This window comes from Schistocerca serialis, chromosome 9, assembly GCF_023864345.2.
Source record: "Schistocerca serialis cubense isolate TAMUIC-IGC-003099 chromosome 9, iqSchSeri2.2, whole genome shotgun sequence".
NCBI lineage: Eukaryota > Metazoa > Arthropoda > Insecta > Orthoptera > Acrididae > Schistocerca > Schistocerca serialis.
Window position 1 is genome coordinate 506,427,373 of NC_064646.1, and position 24,022 is coordinate 506,451,394.

At 47.9% G+C, this 24,022-nt stretch overlaps 1 protein-coding gene across 1 annotated transcript in view; it reads left to right on the forward strand.

Moving 5' to 3' along the window:
- The window catches only part of LOC126418604 (PI-PLC X domain-containing protein 1-like), a 425,466-nt gene that overhangs the window by 321,614 nt on the left and 79,830 nt on the right, over nucleotides 1–24,022 (forward strand). Inside the window, exon 3 of the mRNA XM_050085437.1 lies at nucleotides 21,216–21,339. Coding sequence (XP_049941394.1) covers nucleotides 21,231–21,339 — 109 coding nt within the window. The 5' untranslated portion in view covers nucleotides 21,216–21,230. The remainder of the gene's footprint in view (nucleotides 1–21,215; nucleotides 21,340–24,022) is intronic.

A 24,022-nucleotide genomic window follows, 5' to 3' on the forward strand; every position in this document is an offset into this window, starting at 1 on the left:
CTAGCTGTTAAGCATCCCATAACGCAGACCAGTACCACACAAGACAGCACAAAGGTTACTTCGTGCGCTTTTCAGTACACCTGTCGTATCTTATAAGTACTTTGCCAATAAAACACAGTCTTTGGTTCGCCTTTCTCACAATATTCTCTACGTGATCGTTCCACTTTAATTAGAGATTAGATTAGATTAGATTAGATTGTTCCATAGATCATGAATACGATACTTCGTAATGATGTGGAACATGTCAGGTTAATAAAAGGTATCTATACAAGATATTACATTACGCAAAATATTACATGACACTTAAGATTTTCAATTTTTTTGTAGGGGTTGGAGAAATTACCCACTTACTACATCCAAAAATTCATCTAATGAGTAGAAGGAGTTGCCATTAATAAATTCTTTTAATTTTTTTTTAATTTGTTCGTAATGCTAATCCCAAGGTATGTAGTTGAATAAACAGTCTTTAGATTTCTGTGATACATCGCGTAACCGAAATTTAACAGATTCTTTTTAATACTCATGTACACGACCTCATGGTTTTTATTGTTTACAGTCAGTTCTCATTTTTCGCACCATACAAGCACCGTGCCTAAATCTTTTCCAGTCTGTTGTGTTCTTCTTATAAATTTACTAAACAGTAAACGACGGCGACACCTACAAATAGTGTAAGAGGATTGCTCAGAATGTCTCGTAAATTAGGAACAGCAGTGGCTGCATAACACATAATGTTGCAGGTAAGATATTACTTCTGTTTTACTCGATGACTTTCCGTCAGTTACTACAATACGAACTTAACCCTCTGACAGGAAATCGCGAATCCAGTAGCTCAACTGAGACGGTACTTCATAGGTACACAATCTCATTAGAAGCCGCTGGTTATGGACGGTGTAGGAAGCCTTCTGAAATCTAGAAACGTGGAATCAATTTGAGATGCCGTGTCTGTAGCGCTACTTACCGCGTGCGAATAAAGAGCTAATTGCGTTTGATAAAAATCATATTTTCAGAATCTGTGTCGACGATGTGTTAACAGATCGTTTACTTCGAGGAGATTCATGTTTCGAACACAGTTTGTGTTCCAAAAGCCTTGCTGCAAATCACAGTCAATCGTATGAGTCTGTTATAAATATTGGTTTACTCCTCCTTTCTTTCCTGAGAACTGCTGTGACCCGCGCAGCTTTCCAGTCTTTAGTTATTCATCTTTCCTCGAGCGAGCGGTTCCATGTGATTGCTAGGTGCGGAGCTGTTATTTCAGCGCACTCTGAAGGAAATGTAATTGGTATACACTGTAACTGGAAGACTTTGTAAGGGATTTAAGTCGCTTCGCTACGTCGAGTCTGCTTCTAAGATCTTCTTGTTAGCAGCAGTTCTTGATTCAGTTTCTGCAACATTTACTTCGTCTTCTGTGGTGTAGTAATTCCGGAATAGCGTCCTTCGTAGCTTCTGCTTAGCAGCGTTCTCATCGGTAACTTTACCATCACTGTCGCACAGCGCACAGGGGAGGCATCGATTGTGCCTCGCCGCTGATGTAGCTTGCATACGACAATACGACGATCGTGGTGTACCGCGTGCGATGTCGACGACCCTAAAACAGATCGTTGTGTCAGTTCTGCTATCACAGGAGTACAGAACAAGCGAGTTGTCTTCTGCTGGACTTCCGAGAGGGAGGTATTGGCGTGGTGCCTGTCTTCTTCCACCCCCCCCCCCCCCCCCCCCGGCCCCCCGTGCACATCCCTTCCCCCACCATTTGCCTGGGGCGTCGTTTGTTTACGCTTGCGACTGGCTGCCATGTTAAAGCGTCCGCACTTTGTGTGTACTTCGAAAAATGTACTTTGAACTGGCATTGCTTTTGGATTTTGGACAGAAATCAGATGTACGATACTGCAGTGCCTGTTTTATGCACTGCATCGTACTTCTGAACGACCCGGGCGCTGCAGTAGCGTATTTATCCGCCGTCACCGGGCAATCGACTTTCAAGTAAAATGTCTCCCCTGTACGGGAATATACAAAACGGATGCACGAGTTGACGACATGTGGAAGTTTGGCTCTGGGCTTGCCTGGATAGCCTGACAGTAAGGCGACCGCTCTCGCAAGCTGGAAATGCGCCGACGAAGCCGCCACCAAAAATCCACAGCAAATCGTCACTCGTTGTGGATGCACTTCCCTCTCCTGACCCGTGTAAGCATTTCCTGACCCCCTACATGCGGCAGTTCTGTCTGTTCACAAACACCTTCAAATGAAAGTGCGTCTCGTCTCTGGAGACAGGAACGTCATCTTTGCAGAAACCAGGCGAGGAAATGTCGCCTGTTCTCATGATCGGCTTCTTTCTGCTGCTGCGTTAGCCGAATTCTGTAAGCATGGTAATGGAGGTAAACTGTAGAATTCGCCGCACTGAAGAATATCCTGGGACACTCTTTGCAACAACGCAGAAGCCAACTCGTTCGACTAACAGCCACACTGAGTGTCACGAACCACCGTGACGTTTTACATAGTTCAGCCAGAAGGAGGTTGCCCGCAACTCTTAATTTTCACCGTTGGATATGTTTTCTTGAAATTTACAACAAGTCTGCGAAACACTGAAATTCATTCGATGCTTCATTGCGTCTTGCGTTCTAGCATTGCGTGAAGACGTCTCACAGTTGCTGCGCCACTTTCTCGTTTCTGCTAAAACCAGCAACTCTCCGACACTCCCTCGCTTCGGGATTCTTTAAAGAATCGAGCTCCCATCTGTGAAAGAGAGTCAAACGTCTGATTACTTTACAAATGAGTTCATGTATTTATCATTTGACGTGAAGCATGTAATACCTTTGTGGCTGGAGTTGCAAAACCCGCAAAAGGTTTGAAATTATGTTTCATGTTTGCTGAAAGTTGCTAAGAGCGCTCATTGTCAAATGCTGCTTCGTTGTAATGTGCGTAATTTGCGGTGTGGCTTCAGAAAAACCTGGTTCCCGAGTTCGGGTCTCGCTTCGGCACACAGTTTTAATTTGCCAGGAAGTTTCAAAACCTGGTTTTTCTCGCATATTTAGCACCTGATATGGTCTGCCCTAAGTCTCGTAGAACGATATAATTTTGCAGGTATACATTCCGTGGAATATGCGTATTGTATCCGCAAAATATGTTGCGAACGGACTTGGCACTACAGAATTAATAAATTAAAACGTCTTTCCTGACGCTGCAGTTTTACTGCATTAACAGCGAAAATGTTCTAAGTGGTTTTGATAATTTTTGGGGGATATCAGCGAGAAATAGTTTTGAAAACGTTTAAAATTAAGTGTAAAATTGCTTGGAAGTCTCTAAGTTCCCTGTTTCTCTAATACTGGATGGATAAGGTATGAATAATGCGCTCGTCGTTACTTACGCTGCCTCAAGACGAAGACAGTTTCTAATAGGGATACGTGTCATGCTGTGTTAAATCTTTAAGATAAGAGTATACTCTGAAGCGTCAAAGAAACTGGTATAGGCATGCATATTCAAATATAGATATATGTAAACAGGCACTGTGGTCGGCAACGCCCAAATAAGAGAACAAGTTCAAATGACTGAGCACTATGGAACTTAACATCTGAGGTCATCAGTCTCGTAGAACTTAGAACTACTTAAAACTAACTAACCTAAGGACATCACACACATCCATTCCCAAGGCAGGATTCGAACCTGCGACCGTAGCAATCGCGTGTTTCCAGACTGAAGTGCCTAGAACCGCTCGGTCACCCCGGCCGGCTAAGAGAACAAGTGGCTGGCGCACTTGTTACATCGGTTTCTGCTGCTACAGTGGGAGGTTATCAAGATTTAAGTGAGTTTGAACGTGGTGTCATAGTCGGCGCACGGGAGATGGGACAGAATCTCCGAAGTAGCGATGAAGTGACTTTCCCGTACGACCATTTAACTAGTATACCGTGAATATGAAGAATCCCGTAAAACATCAAATCTCAGACACCGCTGCGGGCGGAGAAAGCCGAGCCGAAGGCCCATTCGTGTTCCCTTCATGACTGCACGACACAAATCTTTACGCCTCGCCAGGGTATGTCAACATCGACATTGGACTGTTGATGACTGGAAACGTATTGCCTGGTCTGACGAGTCTCGTTTCATATTGTATCGAGCGGATGGACGTGTACGGGTATGGACACAGCCTCATGAATCCATGGACCCAGCATGTCTACAGGAGACTGCTCAAGCTGGTGGAGGCTCTGTAATGGTGTGGAGCGTGTGCTACTGGAGTGATATGGGACCCCTGATACGTCTAGACACAACTCTGACTGGTGACACGTTCGTAAGCATCCTGTCTGATAACTTGCATCCATTCATGTCCATAGCGCATTCCGACGGACTTGGGCAAATTCAGACAATGCTACACCCCACACGTCCATAATTGCTACAGAGTCGCTCCAGGAACACTCTTTTGAGTTTAAACAGTTCCTCTGGCCACCAAACTCCCCAGACATAAACATTATTGAGCATATCTGGGATGCCTTGCAACATGCTGTTCAGAAGACACCTCGAACCCCTCGGACTCTTACGGATTTTTGGACACCCCTGCAGGTTTCATGGTGTCAGTTCCCTCCAGCAGTACTTCAGACATTAGTCGAGTCGATGCCATGTCGTGATGCGGTATTCCTGCGTGCTCGCGGGGGCCCTACACGATTTTAGGCAGGTGTGCCAGTTTCTTTGGCTCTTCAGTGTAAATTTTAGTTGAGTAGACGATGGAAGTATTTTAAAATTTTAGATTTGGTCAATAATCATGTGATACACTGGAATTCAGATTTTTGTTGACACTGGTAAGTGACAGAGAGGCAACTTAAGTGGTTTCGAGCACCGTGCACAACTGTTAACACGCGCTCCACGATTAGAGGCAGGATGAAGAAATTTGGGAAATTCGGAGTGAACGACAATACGAATGTGTATCGAAACGGAAATGGTAGACACCAACGTGGCATGGCCAACCGATGGATATAAACGTAGTACGCGATTCAAAACCGGCTCGCTGTTCACGGCGGTACAAAGCGCGAGCCAGACTGGTGACGCGTTGAGCGCGCGGCTCGCCTGTTTGGAACGGCGGCTGCCGCCGGTCCCCTCGCTGCACCCACCCTGCGGGTTCCACGACCGGCGGGGCGACCGCGTGGGAGCGGCGGCGGCGGCGGCGGCGGCGGCGGCGGCGGGCTCCCGCTGCCCCAGCGGCGCTCTCCGCCGCGCCCCCCTGCCCCCGGGGAAGCGTTCGTCACAGTTCCGCAGCGTCACTCGGTAAACACACCGAGACAGCTGCGCGGCAGGAATCGAGACTCGCGACCGGGATCCGAACTTTTCTTTTTGTGCGGAACTTTCCCATTCAGCCAGCCAATCACAGGCTTTGGAGGACTTAAGATCAAACTTCCATCAGAATTTCTAAAATCATTAGAGGAAGTGGATGCAAAACGACTATCCAGGTTCGTGTGAAGAATGTACGAGTCCAGTGGCATATCTTCACTCTTTCGGGAAAATATCATCCACATAATTCCGAAGAGTGCGAGAACTGCTTCAAATGGCTCTGAGCACTATGGGACTTAATATCTGAGGTCATCAGTCCCCTAGAATTTAGAACTGCTTAAACCTAACTAACCTAAGGACATCAGACACATCCATGCCCGATGCAGGATTCGAACCTAAGGCCGTAGCGGTCGCGCGGTTCCACACTGAAGCGCCTAGAACCGCGTGGCCACACCGGCCGGCAGTGCGAGAACTGACAAGTGCGAGAATTATCACAAAATCAGCTTAACAATTGATGCGTCCAAGTTGCTGAAGAGAATAATATACTGAAGAATGGAAAAGAAAACTGAGGATGTGCTACATGGATTTACGAAATGAAAAGGCGCGAGAGAGGCTTGTGGCCTTGCGGTTGATAATGGAAGCGAAACACGTTCATAGGGTCTGTCTACCTGGAAAAAGCGCACGAGAATGTAAGATGACGCAAGATGTTGGAAATTCTGAGAAAAATAGGGGTAAGCTATATGGAGAGACGTGTAATACACAACATGTACAAGACCCAGGACAGAATAATGAGAGTGGACACCGAATAACGAAGTGCTCGGATTAAAAATAGCGTAAGACAGGGATGTAGCCTTTCGTCCCTACTATTCTATCGAAGAAGCATTACGGAAATAAAAGATAGTTTCAGCAGTGAGATCAAAATTTAAGGTGGAAGGATATCAATCACACGATTCAGTGATGACGTTGCTATCCTGAGTGAAAGTGAAGTAGAATTACATTATCTGCTGAATGGAAAGAACTGTCTAACGACTACAGAATGTCGACTGAGATCGTGGAAGAAAGACGACAGTAACGAGCAGTGGCAGGAATGAGAACAGCGAGAAACTTAACATCAGCATTGATGATCACGAAGTAGATGAAGCTCAGGAATACTAGTGCCTAGGCAGGAAACAGCGGATGGCGGACGGAGGAAGGAGGACACCAAAGGCAGGCTGATAGTGCCGTGTGGGTGGTGAGTTGGCACGCGCTAGCGGTGGCAGCTCGTTGCTGTTCCTGGCCAATAGAAGTCTACTAGTATCGTACATAGGCCCTGATTTCAGGAAGAAATTTCCGAGGACGTACATTTGGAGCACATCATTGTGTGGTAGTGAAACATGGACTGTGAGAAAGCCGTAAAAGAAGAGAATCGAAGCATCTGAGAAGTGGTTCTACAGACGAATCTTGAAAATTAGGTGGGCTGATAAGGTCAGGAATGAGGTGCTCGTGCGCAGAATCGGAGAGGAGCGGAATATGTGGAAAACACTCATAGGCACAAGGTACAGAATGATAGGACATTTGTTAAGAAAAAAAATGGTTCAAATGGTTCTGAGCGCTATGGGACTTAACTTCTGAGGTTAGCACTCCCCTAGAACTTTGACTAGACTGTAGCGTCTAGAACCGCTCGGCCACTCGGGCCGGCATATGTTAATAGATCAGGGAATAATTTCCACGGTACTAAAGGGAGGTGTAGAAGGCAATAACTGGAGAGAAAGACAGAGATTGTAATGCATCCACTAAACAGCTGAGAACGTAGGTTGAAAGTGCTACTCTGAGATGGAGAGGTTGGCACAGGGGAGGAATTCGTTAGTGGAGGGCCGCATCAACCCTGTCAGAAGACTGGTGACTCAAAAAAAAAAAAAAAAAAAGAAAAGAAACAGGAAATGTCATATCTTCGTGACATCGGTCTGAGCCAGTAAGGCGAGCGGGTCGCTGCTGCGGCGCGCACGGGAGCTACGACCGAAAGAGACAGCCCGGCAAGAAGCACAACGAAGCGAATTGTCGCGTCTGTTCGCGCCACAGCGGGCCCAAAAAAGTCAGGCAGAAGAAAGTTTCCAGCACGAAGGGTTCGCCGGTCGTGCAGCTGACGCAGACTGCCGGTCGACGCCGCAGAAGTGGCAGCCTGCCCGCCCTCTGTGCGCTGAGCGCAGTGGTATCGGGCGGGGAGCGCCGGTTGACGCCATGTAGGGCTCCTCTAGCCACTAGGCGATCTTCTTGTCTGCGTCTGTGTACTCGGACCCACCGAGCAGCGAGCGCAGCAGGGCACAGAGCAATGGAGAGCGCTGTGGCCGGCCGTATCGCCGATGCGCTACAGGCGCGAAAGGAGGCGGCTCCCCGTAGAAGAGAGGAGAGGAGACGACAGGCGCGCTCCTGAGAGGGCTGCCCCGGTGCTGCGACGAAGCAGCAGTCCGGGACGGGTTGCGTTCGGTAATGCAGCTCTGAGCCTCCGCAACAGGAGAAGACGGCCACTGTCTGCAGTAGCGGTGCAGACGCCAGAGGGCGCGAGCGGCGTCATCCCTCTGCGGAGGCTGCCGGGCTTCCCCGTGACGGTGGAGGCTCTCCTGACCGTCAGCCCAACAGCTGCAGGTGGTAGCGCCAGAGGCACGTGGCCGAGTACTGCGCGGTGTGTGAAGCGCTGCGGCGATCACGACAGCCGCACCTGAGACCGCGCCACAGACGCTCCGGTGTCGGCGTCGCTGCCCGGCTTTCCCGAGCCGCGGCCGGTCGGACGGCGGCGAGGCGGCTGCGGCCGCGACGACGGCGGAGGGGCGGGACGAGACTTGGGGGCGGCACGGGAGCGGCCCTCCCCTCCGTCAGCGGCGAAGACCGGCCGGAGGCGGGCGGTCGGGGAGCACTCCCCACCCCTGAGAAGAAGACGAGAGACGTCGTACAGCAGGCAACAGCGGCCCCACACACGTACATCAGTAGACTGCCGTCACCGCACACACTATGGTAGCTGTCGCTGAAGCCGGCAGTTTAGAATAGCAGTACGGCGGCGAGCGCAGAGGACTTGTAGACAGTTACTTATTTACTGTTTAAAACGCTCGTAAGAAATGGGAATAAACTGATACGACTACGTTACCTTGAGAGTTTTGACATGATGGTCAACATATGCTTCGTGTTTGGCTGCATATTTTCGGACAACAGACGAAACATAACAAGTTAAGGCACACGTCTCAGTGCAAGCATAATTACAAACATTTTATGTATTTTTGCTTTTTTACTGTATGCAAGTCTACATAATCACATCACAGTTACTCTTAACCGAAACACCGGCAATATTAAATAGTTTATATCTACTTTAGGGAATTTAATAATCTAGTATTAACAGGCGTAACTTAATTATGTGTTTTTAACCTTTTATCAACTTCCGCTTTTCTTCGAGCAGTATACTCCTTAAAAAAGTGTTCCTATAAGTAGAAGGTGCATTTTGTCGTCGATAACAAGCGTCTTTATTCATTTGCGTGTGCCTACGAAAACTACACTCTGCTTTGCTTCAAATGGCTCTGAGCACTATCGGACTTAACATGTGAGGTCATCAGTCCCCTAGAACTTAGAACTACTTAAACCTAACTAACCCAAGGACATCACACACATCCATGCCCGAGGCAGGATTCAAACCTGCGACCGTAGCGGTCGCGCGGTTCCAGAACGAAATGGCTACAACCGTTCCGCCACACCGGTCGTCACAGTCTGCTTTAAACGCGTATGTATATTGACGTTCTTCTCATAACACGATCCTACTTGCGTGTGTTAAACTCAATTAGTGCTCAAACATTTGCTCAAATCGAGAATTTCTTTATGCCACCTCGCAAAGCTTACAACCCCATATCGTGTTAGTACCACACACAAGCCACGCTGCCTAACACGCTGCTTGGGGTTACTCTCTTCTGGTATCAGACGTTCCCGGAGGGTCCACTGGGGGCCGCACCGCACAATAATCCTGAGTTCGGTGGAATGAGTGGACTGCTGTAGCCTGTTGTGGGGTTGTGGACCACTGAGAGCTACGGCGGGACGAAGCCTCTCCATCTTTCTAGGTCCCGGGTTCAATGCACAGCACACACACGAGACACAAACTTCCAGATGCCAACATCCCACCTCACCAAACGCCAGGTTTCGGTAAAAGCTATGTCTGTGAGCGGCCCTTAAAGCTGTGACAGCGGCACAGACGGCCGCGTTCGCACCTGCCCTGGCTGCTGAGGCCACACAACTGGGTACAGTGCTCGCACGAGACGCGAGACCAGCAACAGGGCTACACCGCCGCAGAAAGCCGTCACCGAGAAGACGACCGTGGTACTGGTGTCTGCCGCTGGAACCGCTCCAGCAGCGCCGCAGGAGCACGCCAGGGCGCCACGGTGGAGACCGGCGCCAGGGAGGAGCAGACAGCAGCACTCACCGCGAAGCGCGAGGAGCCGCCGTGCAGCTCACCGAAGAGGGCGCGCCGCGGCGCGGCTCCCGCGCAGGCAGCCCCGCCAGAAGACCGACCGCGGAAGAACCGCGCCGTGCCTCGAGCTGCCACGGCTGACGCCTGCCTCGTGCTGCGCCAACTCGCCACTCACGCGGCACTGCAGAAGTGCTCACAGCAACGCACTGCGGTGCCCCACGGGACACACGCTACTATGACGAACACTGACTCCGACACGCTATCGAGCCGCATGGTAGCCACTTCCAACATACCCTAGCCTTGCGTAATCCGACACACAAAGCAAGATATCCGCTATTTCTCTCGCTACCCGTCCAGACTATCGCAGAAGCTTCTTCCCCGTGTCTCTTGCCTTGCACCCCCTCCCCCCCCCTCCTCAGTACCCCCTCTGCCGTTAAATACGCTACTCTTCATCGCTTCTCGTCCACCTCTACCACCTACATGGACCTGTATTAGTGGGCAATCCTACCACGACGCACAATAACATCTCGTAAACTCCTCGATTTTCAGCTAACAATACGGAGCTGATAGCAGATCTTTTGAGATGTTGACCACGTTGGTGTGAGCGTGGAAGGATTCCACCTTTTTTTAAAAAAAATCAAAGGAAATGTCATATTACAGCTGCAATTAGCAATTCATGAAGTTGACATCATTAAAGCCGTACCTTTGTACGATGTAACACAGTGTTAACAAATAACTGAAACGACATAAAATAAGATTTAGAATCAGAGTATACGAAAACCAATAAACAACCCGAAAATGGAACACGGGGGTACACACTAGTAGTATACCATAAAAATCCTACTATTAACACAATCAGGAATGATAAATCGCCGGCCGCGGTGGTCTAGCGGTTCTAGGCGCTCAGTCCGGAACCGCGAGACTGCTACGGTCGCAGGTTCGAATCCTGCCTCGGGCATGGATGTGTGTGATGTCCTTAGGTTAGTTAGGTTTAAGTAGTTCTAAGTTCTAGGGTACTGATGACCACAGATGTTGAGTCCCATAGTGCTCAGAGCCATTTGAACAATTTTTTTTTTAATGATAAATCGCCGTTGATACACAATTCGGATGCTCCCAAAACAGTCAAAATTAATGACTACCTCAACAATAAAATGTTCTTCGTACGTCCTGTGAGAATTGTTTTAAAAGTTGCCGACAGGCGACTGAATATTTGTGCGGGTCGATAAGTACCATCTAGATAGAATAAGAGAACAATTTACAGGAACCAGAGTTGCCTATTACAGCCGCGACTATAGGTAGGCCGGTATCCAGACTTGTACACGCAGGAGACACACAGTGACAAACATTTAAAAGCTGAACGTTCCATGTTCTGGAGAGTAGCACGCACGGATATATTCAATTGAGTCAACTTTACTCTTCGCCTGGCATTCTAAGTTGAGGAGCATTAGCTTAGAAGCAGAGGGAGTCCCCTATATGTTGATGTTGGCAGTGCAGACGAACTTGTACAGTAGCTCACACGCTCCAGCACCGTTGGATTCTAACAATGTTTTGAGGTTTCTTAGAAACTGATGACCATGAGCCCGAAGATTGCTAACAAGGACGTTTAGGTGGTCCGTGTTTCGAGGACAACGTTGTAATATACTGTTCGGTTCTTCTTCCTCTCCGCAAACACATAGAGGGATGGCGCTTAGGTTGAGCCGATGGAAGCGTTTCTTGAACTTCCACTAATTACATTACAGTAATACTACACTACTGGCCATTAAAATTGCTACACCACGACGATGACGTGTACAGACGCGAAATTTAACCGACAGGAAGAAGATGCTATGATATGCTAATGATTAGCTTTTCACAGCATTCATACAAGGTTGGCGACGGTGGCGACACCTACAACGTGCTGACATGAGGAAAGTTTCCAACCGATTTCTCATACACAAACAGCAGTTGACCGGCGTTGCCTGGTGAGACGTTGTTGTGATGCCTCGAGTAAGGTCGGATTGTAGCCTATCGCGATTGCGGTTTATCGTATCGCGACATGCTGCTCGCGTTGGTCGAGATCCAATGACTGTTAGCAGAATATGGAATCGGTGGCTTCAGGAGGGTAATACGGAATGCCGTGCTGGATCCCAACGGCCTACTATCACTAGCAGTCGAGATGACAGGCATCCGCATGACTGTGCAGCCACGTCTCGATCCCTGAGTCAACAGATGGGGACGTTTGCAAGACAACAATCATGTGCATGAACAGTTGGACGACGTTTGCAGCAGCACGGACTATCAGCTCGGAGACCATGGGCGCGGTTACCATTGATGCTGCACCACAGACAGGAGCGCCTGCGATGCTGTAGTCAACGACGAACCTGGGTGCACGAATGGCAAAACGTCATTTTTTCGGATGAATCCAAGTTGTTTACAGCATCATGATGGTCGCATCCGTGTTTGGCGACATCGCGGTGAACGCACATCATCGTCATACTGGCGTATCACCCGGCATGATGGTATGGGGTGCCATTGGTTACACGTCTCGGTCACCTCTTGTTCGCATTGACGGCACTTTGAACAGTGGACGTTACATTTAAGATGTGTTACGACCCGTGGCTCTATCCTTCATTCGATCCCTGCGAAACCCTACATTTCAGCAGTATAATTCTGGTCCTGTACGCGTTGTTTCTGGATACGGGAAATGTTCGACTGCTGCCCTGGCGAACGTATTCTCCAGATCTCTCACCAACTGGAAATGTCTGGTCAATGGTGGCCGAGTAACTGGCTCGTCACAATACGCCAGTCACTACTCTTGATGAACTGTGGCATCTTGTTGAAGCTGTGAAGCTGCATGGGCAGAGGTTTTTCACAGGACCTTTATCCGTTCAAATACCCTTCTTACTGCTGTAGGTTTGGCTAGTTGCAGTAGCGGAATCTCCATTCTGAAAATAAAGCTTGACTAACAGTGCGTTTTCTGGTAACGTCAACATGGAACGACGGCAGACGTATCTCACTACATTTCATTTTATAAACGATTCTCACGTGGCCTCGCTAACGTGCTACTGTCCAGCGCCATCTGTTGGCCGGTTTCTGCGCCAGTTTTTGGTCTCCGTAAAACCCCGTATCATTTCAGACATGTGCTCCGCCTGCTTAATTCCTTAAATTAGTGGTTAACGAAATGTTACCAGACCTCACACTGGCCCCACACTCTTGACTTCGCTATGAAAAGCCTGACAAGGGCTCTGTGTGTGAGCTTCCCCTGCAGTCACTGAGTTTCTTTTAATTATAGCGATTACTTTACAGAGGTTTTCTTTTTTTTTTTTGCGAAACCAGGTGGTGAGTACTGAACACTGTGCGCTGTCAGTAGGGGAGCAGTAACAGCCGAATGAATCGGTCAGTGGAGGTGAATGACTTTGAACGTGGATCCATCACTAGACTTCACCTGAGTAACATATCCGTCAAGAACATGTCAACCCTTCTAAAGCTACCTACGTCGAATGTTGCTGGCGTGACTGTGAAGTGGAAACGTGAAGTAACAACCATAAATAAACCGAGACCACCCAGATCTCGTGTACTGACTTACCGTCGAGCATTGGGTGGGATGGTTGTAAGAAACGTACCATCCGACCTAGCACAGTGACTGTGCGTACGGGGTCAGGAGGAAGGGGCTGCAACGGTCGGGCAACAGGAGTCTGCAGTCGGTTCTAAGCGACGCCACTGGACAGCGTATGACTGGAAGAGAGTGACCTGAAGCGGTGAATCACGCTGTATCCTGTGGTGATTCGATGGAAGGATTTTTGTTCGGCGAGTGCCTGCAGAAGCTACCTGCCATCATGTGTAGTGCCAGCAGTGAAGTATGAGGGAGATGGCGTTGCGGTACGAGGCTGTTTTCCCTTGTCAGGTTGTGATCTCCTTGTCGCAGTTAGGAAAACATTAAAAGCCGAAGTACATGAACAGATATCACAACTTTGTGTTCTGCGTACAGTCGAGGAACAGTTGAGAGACGACCATTGTTTGTATCAGCTTATCGAAGCACCCTGTCATAAAGCAGAGTCAGTCAGGCGGCGTTTTGCGGCGGACTATATCATCCCTGATGTGGACTGGCCCGCACAGAGTCGCGATCGGAACCCAGCTGAAAGCTCCTGTGATAGGTCAGATCGTCGAATTCGCTCCAGTCCCCAGCGTCCGACACCTGAGGAAGAATTGGCTGACAAATAGTTTTTGGAAGTTTGTGGTAAGGTCTTATGGGACCCAACTGCTGATGTCATCGGTCTCTAAGCTTACGCACTATTTAATCTAACTTATGCTATGGACAACACACACACCCTTGCCCGAGGGAGGACTCGAACCTGCGACAGGGGGAACCGCGCGGACCGCGACAAGACGCCTCAGATCGCGCGGAATGGGCTGACAGTCCTCCACAGAAATTCAGCAGAGTCCGACCTCTCATGAAGGCAAAGTGCGGACCGGATATTAGTGTCCACCAGTAGATGTCCGGACAGTTTTGATCAGATAGCCTATAACAAAGTTTCACTTGCTGACCACGTGGCAAAGTACTCTCCTCTTTCCGTGCTATCACTTTCCAAAAACTCAATTCGATATCTAGCACCGTGTATGAAATACGATCGATTATATGATTAATTCACACTCACTGTGTTTGAGAGTGCGGGTGGATGTTAGTGCGCTACATCCATTTTTCCGAAGCTGGAGATAAGTATGGATCTGGTACCTAAAGTCTAAAGAAAAATTGCGTAATCTACACTTCATGCATAGCAATGTGTGTCAAAGGTAGACGAGTAGCGTCTCTTATTTTTTATTGAAAACTATCTGAGTTTCGTGTAACGGGATAGTTTGGAAATATCACAGTAACTGTCACCATTAATGAAAAGATAAGCTTTCATCATTTTAACCAACATGGTTGGACGTATTAGCGATCTTACTTGTGATAATTACTTATGAAGAAACAGTCACTGAAGCTATCGTCTTGAGAACACGAAGCTGCTCAGCAAGTCGGCAGCTCCATAAAATCGTTTAATCAATCTGAAGATGGCTTACCGTATGTGCCGAAACCTGTCATTTTATATAAATGATATTTTGCGATCGTGACTGTTTCTTCATAAGTAAAAAAAAAAGACAAGCTGTTCATCATGAGGTTGTAAGTTGGTTTCTTGGTTGATTTACAGGAGGGTCCCAACCAGCCAGGTCATCGGTCCCATCGGATTAGGGAAGGATGGGGAAGGACGCCGGCCGTGCTCTTTCAAGGAACCATCCAGGCATTTGCCTGAAACGATAGACGGGGGTTTGAACCGTCTTCCTCCCAAATGAGAGTCCAGTGGGCTAACCACTGCGCCACTTCGCTCGGTGGGGTTATAAGTAGCGAAAGAATCGAAATATTTTACCGAATACTTTTTTAAAGCATGAAATGCACTTACATCCATCCGAGCAACTACTAGAAAACGTTTATTTGTAATAACCACACACGTTTTTTATTGATATAAAACATAGGCAGTGGTGATATTTTACGTCCCATGTTCGCTTATATCAGAAAGTGTCGTCTGCCTGAATATTTCCGAGATATTACTTCGTTTGGCTCAAAATGGTTCAAAAGGCTCAGAGTACTATGGGACTTCAACATCTGACGTCATCAGTCCCCTGGAGCTACTTAAACCCAACTAACCTAAGGACATCACACACGTCCATGCCCGAGACAGGATTCGAACCTGCGACCGTAGCAGTCGTGCGCTTCCGGACTGAAGCGCCTAGAACCGCTCGGCCACCGAGGCCGGCTTACTTCGTTTGGGACTGATGTTTTTCGCTTAGTCTCACGTTACAGCAGACATATTTTCTTACGTAAAATACGACATAGTACAGCCTCGTACCACTAGTATTTGTTTGCACACCGCTGGCCAGACAAACGCAGTTTCTTTAATATCGTCTGAGGAAGAGTGCAGAGCAGTCCGCGTGGCGGGCGGACCAACGTCCTCTACGTGCGAAAGCAGGCGAGGCGTTTACAGCACCCCTCTACACCGGAGAGAATGCAGGCGAACGCGAACGAGTGCGCATTCGCCGACAATTCGCTATTGTTCGGCGCCACTAGCCTGCAACAGTAAACAAGCCTTTGCACTAGGGGGTACCCGAAACAACAGGATATGACGAGCGTACCACGCTGCGTTATGACTTCCTACAACACTATACAGTTACTGCTATGAGGGACAACTCTGATACTCAGAGAGTATTAGTTTGCACTGCAAGTTCACTATGTTTGACGAAGTTAGCAAAATGGAGTAGCAAAGGGGGGCGGGGGGGGTTAGGTGTCTGAATTTGTGCGGCAGCGTAAGACGCTTGGAGATACGAGTAATGCACTTGAAATGTAACTTCAGCTTTCCTTAACATCAGACCAGAACACTGTACATATGTCTGTAACGACGACCAACATAACCTTGAAGAAAGGCAAGCATTTACACTCGGGTTATTAGCAACGGGAGGCATTTAGGGTAACACCTCGTATATTGGATCACTTCTTAAATTGGACTAAGCAGGAAAGGTTGGGTTGGAATGTTGATGGAACCCTCAAGCGACAATTAACAGAAGCTTGCACTCACATTGTTACTGGCAGGAAGTTGCACTACGTTATGAGCGTGTGCTGTGCTGTTACACGTATTTTTCTTTTAAGTGTCTGTCCCTACATCTAAGCTGACAGACGGAGTAGTCTTCAAGTTGAGTAAGCTGTACTTACACTTTGTAAACACCAGCGATATAATCCGCTACAGTGGTAAAAATTATTTATTTCTAAAAATGAGAGCACAACTCGTCTTCAGGGCGCTTTCCTTAACACCAGACAATTTAGGACTACTCTCTCTAAGCGTGCTGTACGAATTCTTCAGTGATATTGCAGGAATTACGTCAATATACTTTGGTTTGACCCTGTTGGTTGGTTTGCTGTGCATTCACGTGCAGACAGCGTAATATGTGATTTGTGCCTCGCTGTCACACGAGAGAAGTTAGTTTTCACAGCAGTCGTCTTACCTGCACATCCATCTACAAAATTATAAATCAGTAATAATGCCTGTCCACATAGTTAAGAGAATCAAAACTAAATAAAACCTACAGAAATTCTTAAAGAAAGAAACATGTACATAGCAATAAAATAAAGTCTTTACTGGTTTCCTTACATTACAATTAGTTGTTGCATTACTTTGTATATGTACCAATGAGTGACAATTTAGGACTACTCTCTCTAAGCGTGCTGTACGAATTCTTCAGTGATATTGCAGGAATTACGTCAATATACTTTGGTTTGACCCTGTTGGTTGGTTTGCTGTGCATTCACGTGCAGACAGCGTAATATGTGATTGGTGCCTCGCTGTCACACGAGAGAAGTTAGTTTTCACAGCAGTCGATGATAGTTTGTGGTTCCTTAGACGTTTTGTTGGCAAGTGTATTAATTCAAATTTTGACCATCACTCGCTTACGTTACGGGTACATGTCCCTTCCCACCGGCATTGGAGCTTTGCATTGTGTTTCGTATGGGTCTGAAACACTGCTGAGTCCAAACTTTACTCAGCCTGTTACATTGTTGTCACACATGCCTGCAGGAGCACAATATACATAACTCTTTTTTACCGCTTTCTATCTTTATGCGAATCCGTGAGTGGAAGACCCCTAGGCCCGGATCATTGTAAGTTTTGTAGTTAGTTTTTGGGATGTCGAATCTTTAATGCAAGTATATTATATATTTCAACCCATTTAGCAGTGGTTTCCGCTCTTTTAATTGGGACCTTTGTCCTTTTATTTAGGTCCTCCTCTGCGAGAGCCTTTCTGGCAGGCTTAGGATTCAAGATACCCGACTTTAACATATTTTAACCTCAGTTATGCATCCTTTGTGGACTTACATTTTAATGAAAGCATAGGGTTTCTTTCCTAAGGATTTCTGTTGGTTGTGTTTAGCTTTCGTTATCTTAACCAAATGGACAGGTATCATTATTGATTTATAATTTTGCAGATGCACCTGAAGATGGATTACATGTCCTCAAATCAGTTTGTGCTCTCCTTTTTAGAAATAACTAATTTTTACGACTTTAGCGGATTTTATCATTGATTGTCCCACCAGCAGAAACAGTGTTAACAGTGGCTGTACTCTTTGTTATCCCCTCGTCTTTGGTGGAAGTAAAAACGGCGTGTTGTCCTGTACTGGACCGTCAGTATTTTCCTATATTGAACTACGCTTCAGGGAAGGACGGGTGTCGTTAGCCGATGATGCACGGTCTGGACCACCACACTGCATTACCGACGACATCGTCCAGCTGGTGTATGCCCTCAGTACCCAGGACCGCCGAGTGATAGTGAAGGCCACATCCGCCGTGGTCGGATTGAGCGTCGTAAGTGTTCACACATCATAAAGGAACGACCGCACATGAACAAGGTGCGTGCCCAACGGATGCCCCGCAGTATTCAACCACAGCAGGAAGCATGTCGAATGGCCCACTGTCTTGCTCATCTGCAGCGCTATGATAGGGAAGGAAATGCGTTCATGGCACAAGTGGTGACTGGAGATGAGTCATGGTGTCCGAACCACAATCAAAACGACAGTGCAAGCATCCAGGGTCACCACCACCACCACCACCAAAAAAGGCCAAGGCCATCCACACGAGTGCGGGACAGCTTAGGCTTTCTTCTTTGACCAAGATGGCCCCCTTCTGATTCACTTTCTGCAGCATGGGTCAACAGTGAATGCCCAGCGTTACTCGCAAACCTTGACCACCCTTTGCCAAGCGATCAAATCAAAACGACCAGGCAATCTCACGCGTAGGGTCATTCTGCTCCACGACACTGCAAAGCCTCATATGGGCAACACAGTCGTGGCACTCCTGCAGAAATTCAAATGGGAGGTTCTCGGTCACATAGTCCGGACCCTCTCTCTGTGATTACGCCATTTTTGGTCCCCTTACAAAAGCTCTGAGGGGCAAACGATTCACCTCGGAACTGGTTAACATGTCAGGCCCGGGAATTTTATGAGACAGCCATTCACCACCTTCTGTCACATTGGGACAAGTGCCGCATCAGCCAGGCTCAATACTTCTAAGATACAGGTACTGGTTTCGGTAATTATGTCTCCGGATCGTTTCTTTTTGAGCGCCCTGATTCACCTCGATGGGCAATGAGTCTACAACCTTCAGTGCTGATGCACATTTACGTTTGACCTGCAGGAGGGATCTCACAGTAGCGAGCACGGAGGACAAAAATGGCTCTGAGCACTATGGGACTTAACATCTTAGGTCACCAGTCCCCTAGAACTTAGAACTACTTAAACCTAACTAACCTAAGGACATCACACACATCCATGCCCGAGGCAGGATTCGAACCTGCGATCGTAGCGGTCGGGCGGTTCCAGACTGAAGCGCCTACAACCGCTCGGCCACACTTGCCGGCTCACGGACGGTGACTGATAACACGTGTCGCTGGGAGGGAGTGTGCGAGGTAGTCGCGCATTTGCGGTAAAACTGTGTCCGGTTGGTGCAGTGGTCAACGCAACTGCTTCGTAAGCAGGAGATCCCGGCTTCAGTCCCGGTCCGGCACACATTCTCACTCGTCGCCGCTGATTTAACATTAACTCCCGACGCAGCTGATATCGTTATTTCCTTACTTTCTCTTTCCTTTCTTCGCCCTCCACTTACAATTTGCATGAAAACAGACGAGACAGCAGATGAAAGCTTTCCCTGCTGCTAGCGCCGTAGCAGAGAGGATGCGAATTTCCTTCGATGATCCGCCAAAGAACCGACAACCAGCGAAACACATACGAACCGATACACGATCGAATGTTCCTTGCCGCGCGGGGTAGCTGCGCGGTCTGTGGCGTCTTGCCACGGTTCACGTAGCCCCACCCTGTGGGAGGTTCGAGTCCTCCCTCGGGCATGGGCGTTTGTATTGTCCTCAGCGTAAGTTAGTTTAAGTTAGAGTAAGTAGTGTGTAAGCCTAGGGACCGATGACCTCAGCAGTTTGGTCCTATAGGAACTTACCACAAATTTCCAAATTTCCAAATGCTGCTTGCCTGTGCTAGTATCGTTTATAGACCTATATCTCTAACGTCGATCAGTTGTAGAATTTTGGAACACGTATTATGTTCGAGTATAGTGACTTTTCTGGAGACTAGAAATCTACTCTTTAGGAATCAGCATGGGTTTCGAAAAAGACGAACGTGTGAAACCCAGCTCGCGCTATTCGTCCACGAGACTCAGAGGACCATAGACACGGGTTCCCAGGTAGATACCGTGTTTCTCGACTTCCGCAAGGCGTTTGATACAGTTCTCCACAGTCGTTTAATGCACAAAGTAAGAGCATATGGACTATCAGACCAATTCTGTGTTTGGATTGAAGAGTTCCTAGATAACAGAACGCAGCACGTCATTCTCAATGGAGAGAAGTCTTCCAAAGTAAGAGTGATTTCAGCTGTTCCGCAGGGGAGTGTCGTATATATATAAATGACCTTGTGGATAACATCGGAAGTTCACTGAGGCTTTTTGCAGATGATGCTGTGGTATATAGAGAGGTTGTAACCATGGAAAATTGTACTGAAATGCAGGAGGATCTGCAGCGAATTGACGCATGGTGCAGGGAATGGCAATTGAATCTCAATGTAGAAAGATGCCTCATCATTTAGCTACAATATAGCAGGTCAGCAACTGGAAGTAGTTAATTCCATAAATTATTTGGGAGTAGGCATTAGGAGTGATTTAAAATGGAATGATCATATAAACTTGATCGTCGGTAAAGCAGATGTCAGACTGAGATTCATTGGAAGAATCCTAAGGAAATGCAGTCCGAAAACAAAGGAAGTAGGTTACAGTACGCTTGTTCGCCCACTGCTTGAATACTGCCCACCGGTGTAGGATCCATACTAGATAGGGTTGATAGAAGAGAGAGAGAGAAGATCCAACGGAGAGCAGCGCGCTTCGTTACAAGATCATTTAGTAATCGCGAAAGCGTTACGGAGATGATAAACTCCAGTGGAAGACTGTGCAGGAGAGACGCTCAGTAGCTCGGTACGGGCTTTTGTTAAAGTTTCGAGAACATACCTTCACCGAGGAGTCAAGCAATATATTGCTCCCTCCTATGTATATCTCGCGAAGAGACCGTGAGGATAAAATCAGAGAGATTGGAGTCCACACAGAAGCATACCGACAATCTTTCTTTCCACGAACAATACGAGAGTGGAATAGAAGGGAGAACCGATAGAGGTATTCAGGGTACCCTCCGCCACACACCGTCAGGTGGCTTGCGGAGTATGGATGTAGATGTAGATGTACCAGGCAGAATATCACCGTGCGCCGATGGGTGTTGACTTCGGTGTGAAGCGGTCGCTGTAGGCCGCGCATTGGGTCTACGAGCTTCCTCTGTGTTCGTAGTGGGAAACAATGGGTGCGCCGCAGTGCGCACGTTGTCCGCACATGAGCGCGAATCGCGGCTGGAGTGGTCGCGCCTATCTTATCGCTCGCCGATTGCTTTCAGCTGAGCGTGTCGCGCGGCCTTGCTGCGTGCCGACGGACTCCAGAGAAGGCCGCCTTTGTTCCAGCAACCAGCGACCACGATGCGCGCCGACGTCAGACCGCCGCTGCCTCTGCTGCTGCTGCTGCTGCTGGCGACGTGGGCTCCCCTAGCGGCTGCTAGGAGCACCTCGCTCCGAGCCACGTCGGCTGGTGAGTGTTCTACTGACCACTATTTTCTAGACATTTATTTATTTTTCACTCTCGTGTAATCCTTTAGAGGACCACGTGCCACTTTCAGTTCTTCATGCGCTCACCGGATTAAATCCGAGGGGCGTTCGTCAACAAATGCAACACATTTTTTTTCTGAAAGTAGGTTGGATTTATTCAGGATTACAATACACCGTATTATCCGCCTCTATTTTTCAAGATAATCGCTCATTTCGACAGCTCCACACCACGTTAGTGGGAGGGCCTGTACGCCAGCACGGTACCTCTCTACTGGCCATCGTCTTGATGCAACAATAACTTACCCATCATCCACATACTGCTTCCAGCAGAGTGCATCCTTCATTGGGCCACTGAGATGGGAGTCGGAAGGTGCGAGATACGGACTGGAGGCTGGATGGTGGGGAAGAGTCCAAAATGGTTCAAACGGCTCTGAGCACTATGGGACTTAACAGGCCATCAGTCCCCTAGAACTTACAACTATTTAAACCTAAGGACATCACACACATCCATGCCCGAGGCAGGATTCGAACCTGCGACCGCAGTGGTCACGCGGTTCCAGACTAAAGGGCCTAAAACTGCTCGACCACAACGGCCGACGGGCACAGTCCAACAAAGTTTTTTGAGCTCCTCTCGCGTGTAAACGTTCTCGCGTTGTCACGGAAAAGGAGATGTTCGTTTGCATTTTTGTGGCGGTGAAAGCCCTGAAGTCGTTTCATCGGTTTCCTGAGGGTAGCACAGTGCACTTCAGAGTTGATCGTTGCGCCATGTGGGAGGACATCAAGCAGAATAACCTCGTCAGAGTCCAGAACATCGGCGCCATGACTTTACCGGCTGAAGGAGCTGCTTTGAACTTTTTCTTCGGAGGAGGGGTTGTGTGGCGCCACTACATGGACTGCGGTTCGAAGTCATGAACCCATGTTCCATCACCTGGACGGTGTTCGACTAAAAACTGTTACGATCAGCCTCGTAACGTCTCAGCATTTCCGCTCAGATTGTCGTTCGTTGCTCTTTATGGTCTTCTGTTACGTGGCGAGGAAGCCAGCGGGTACATGCTTTCGAGTACACCAACCGGTGCACGAGTGTGTCAGCATCCCCAACAGAGACGTCCAGTTGTGCAGCGAGGTGTTTAATTTGATCCGACGATCTACTGTGAGAGTGTCCGCACGTTCCAACATTGCAGGAGTCAAAGCTGAGTGCGGCACGCCGGAGATCGGACGGGTTTGCGTGGCCTCGTTACGATCATGAACGCCTCCCACGACAACTCACCGTGCTTTTGTCCACTGCCAGATCTCTGTAGACATGCTGCAAGTCAATGAATATCTACAACTCTCTACTTTTCCGCCAAAAGAAACTGTGACTGCTCTCTGCTTGGAATGCACCTCCGTTGCAGACGCCGTTTTCGGTGATGCGTATTGCTCCGCCACCAATCGGAAAATCATAAAACTATAGGATCTAAGGCGGGAATATTCCACGATGTTCCACAACAAATTCCGCATTTTCTTCAACGGAAATCGGCCAGAAAAGAAATGTGTTGTATTACTAACTGAATGCCACTGTTAGTAGTTACTCCCACAAAAGAACGCAAGGGATGCTTTGGACTGTGGGCTGTGGATGGCGTAGGTATGTTACTAGAGGGTCGTGAGACCCTCCACCGCTGACCTAAGTCCAGGCAGTGGAGTGGTGTGTGTTTGTGAGTCGGACGTATGGATTCAGCGTGTGGGAATTTGCTCCTCACTGAAAAATATATGCAGATACAGTAGTACTACTAAGCCAGCAAGGTGAAAGGGAACGCTAAATCATGGAAACATGTCTTCAAAGAAGATTGGGGTTGGAACAGTTCCTATACTGAAACATTAACAAGGCACAATCAGTTGCACAAACTTACAAAAATGCCTATGAACAAAGGAATCTCGCACCAGCTGGTATACCAGAACACACCAAGGATGCCCACCGTCCAACGGAAAGATCAGTTAACATAGTCTCTTTAGGTAATATGAAGTGACACCGTTGATATTCTTGCTGTACAGCAAAGGTGCCTAATGTAACATCAGGATTGAATAACTATGCAATACGCAAATAACTGGATTTACACGGGTAAACCAACAAAAATGAACAATGTAGAAATATATATAGTTTACGAATTGGGAATGTAGTGACTAATCTAGAACAATAGCCAAAATAATTGCACTTTTAATAATGCGCTTGTGGTCTATGGGTGAACTAATCTAACAACGTTCCGATTTCGGATCACATTGCACTTTCTATATTGTAACGGATGCTCCAGCGGATATTTGACCATCAGAAATGAGGCAGTGCTGAATAATTCGTGCCCCGAAGCATCGTGTCAGTGCTATGCCAACGACTTCCCCTTAGGCGTCAAGAAAAGGCTGCAATACTGTTTGCTTAACCGGCACACGAAACCAGCTCGCCTTGAACGTCTCCACATATCGCGCGCCTATTTCGCAGCACTACTGCAAGCCGCGAAGTTGTGATAAACTAATAACCTGAACATGTAAGAGACATTTCATCACTGCACTCCTCGTGTGGACAGCTCGGCATCGGGGCAGGAAAATGGTTCAAATGGCTCTAAACACTATGGGACTTAACACCTGAGGTCATCATTCCCCTAAATGTAGAACTACTTAAACCTAACTAAACTAAGGAC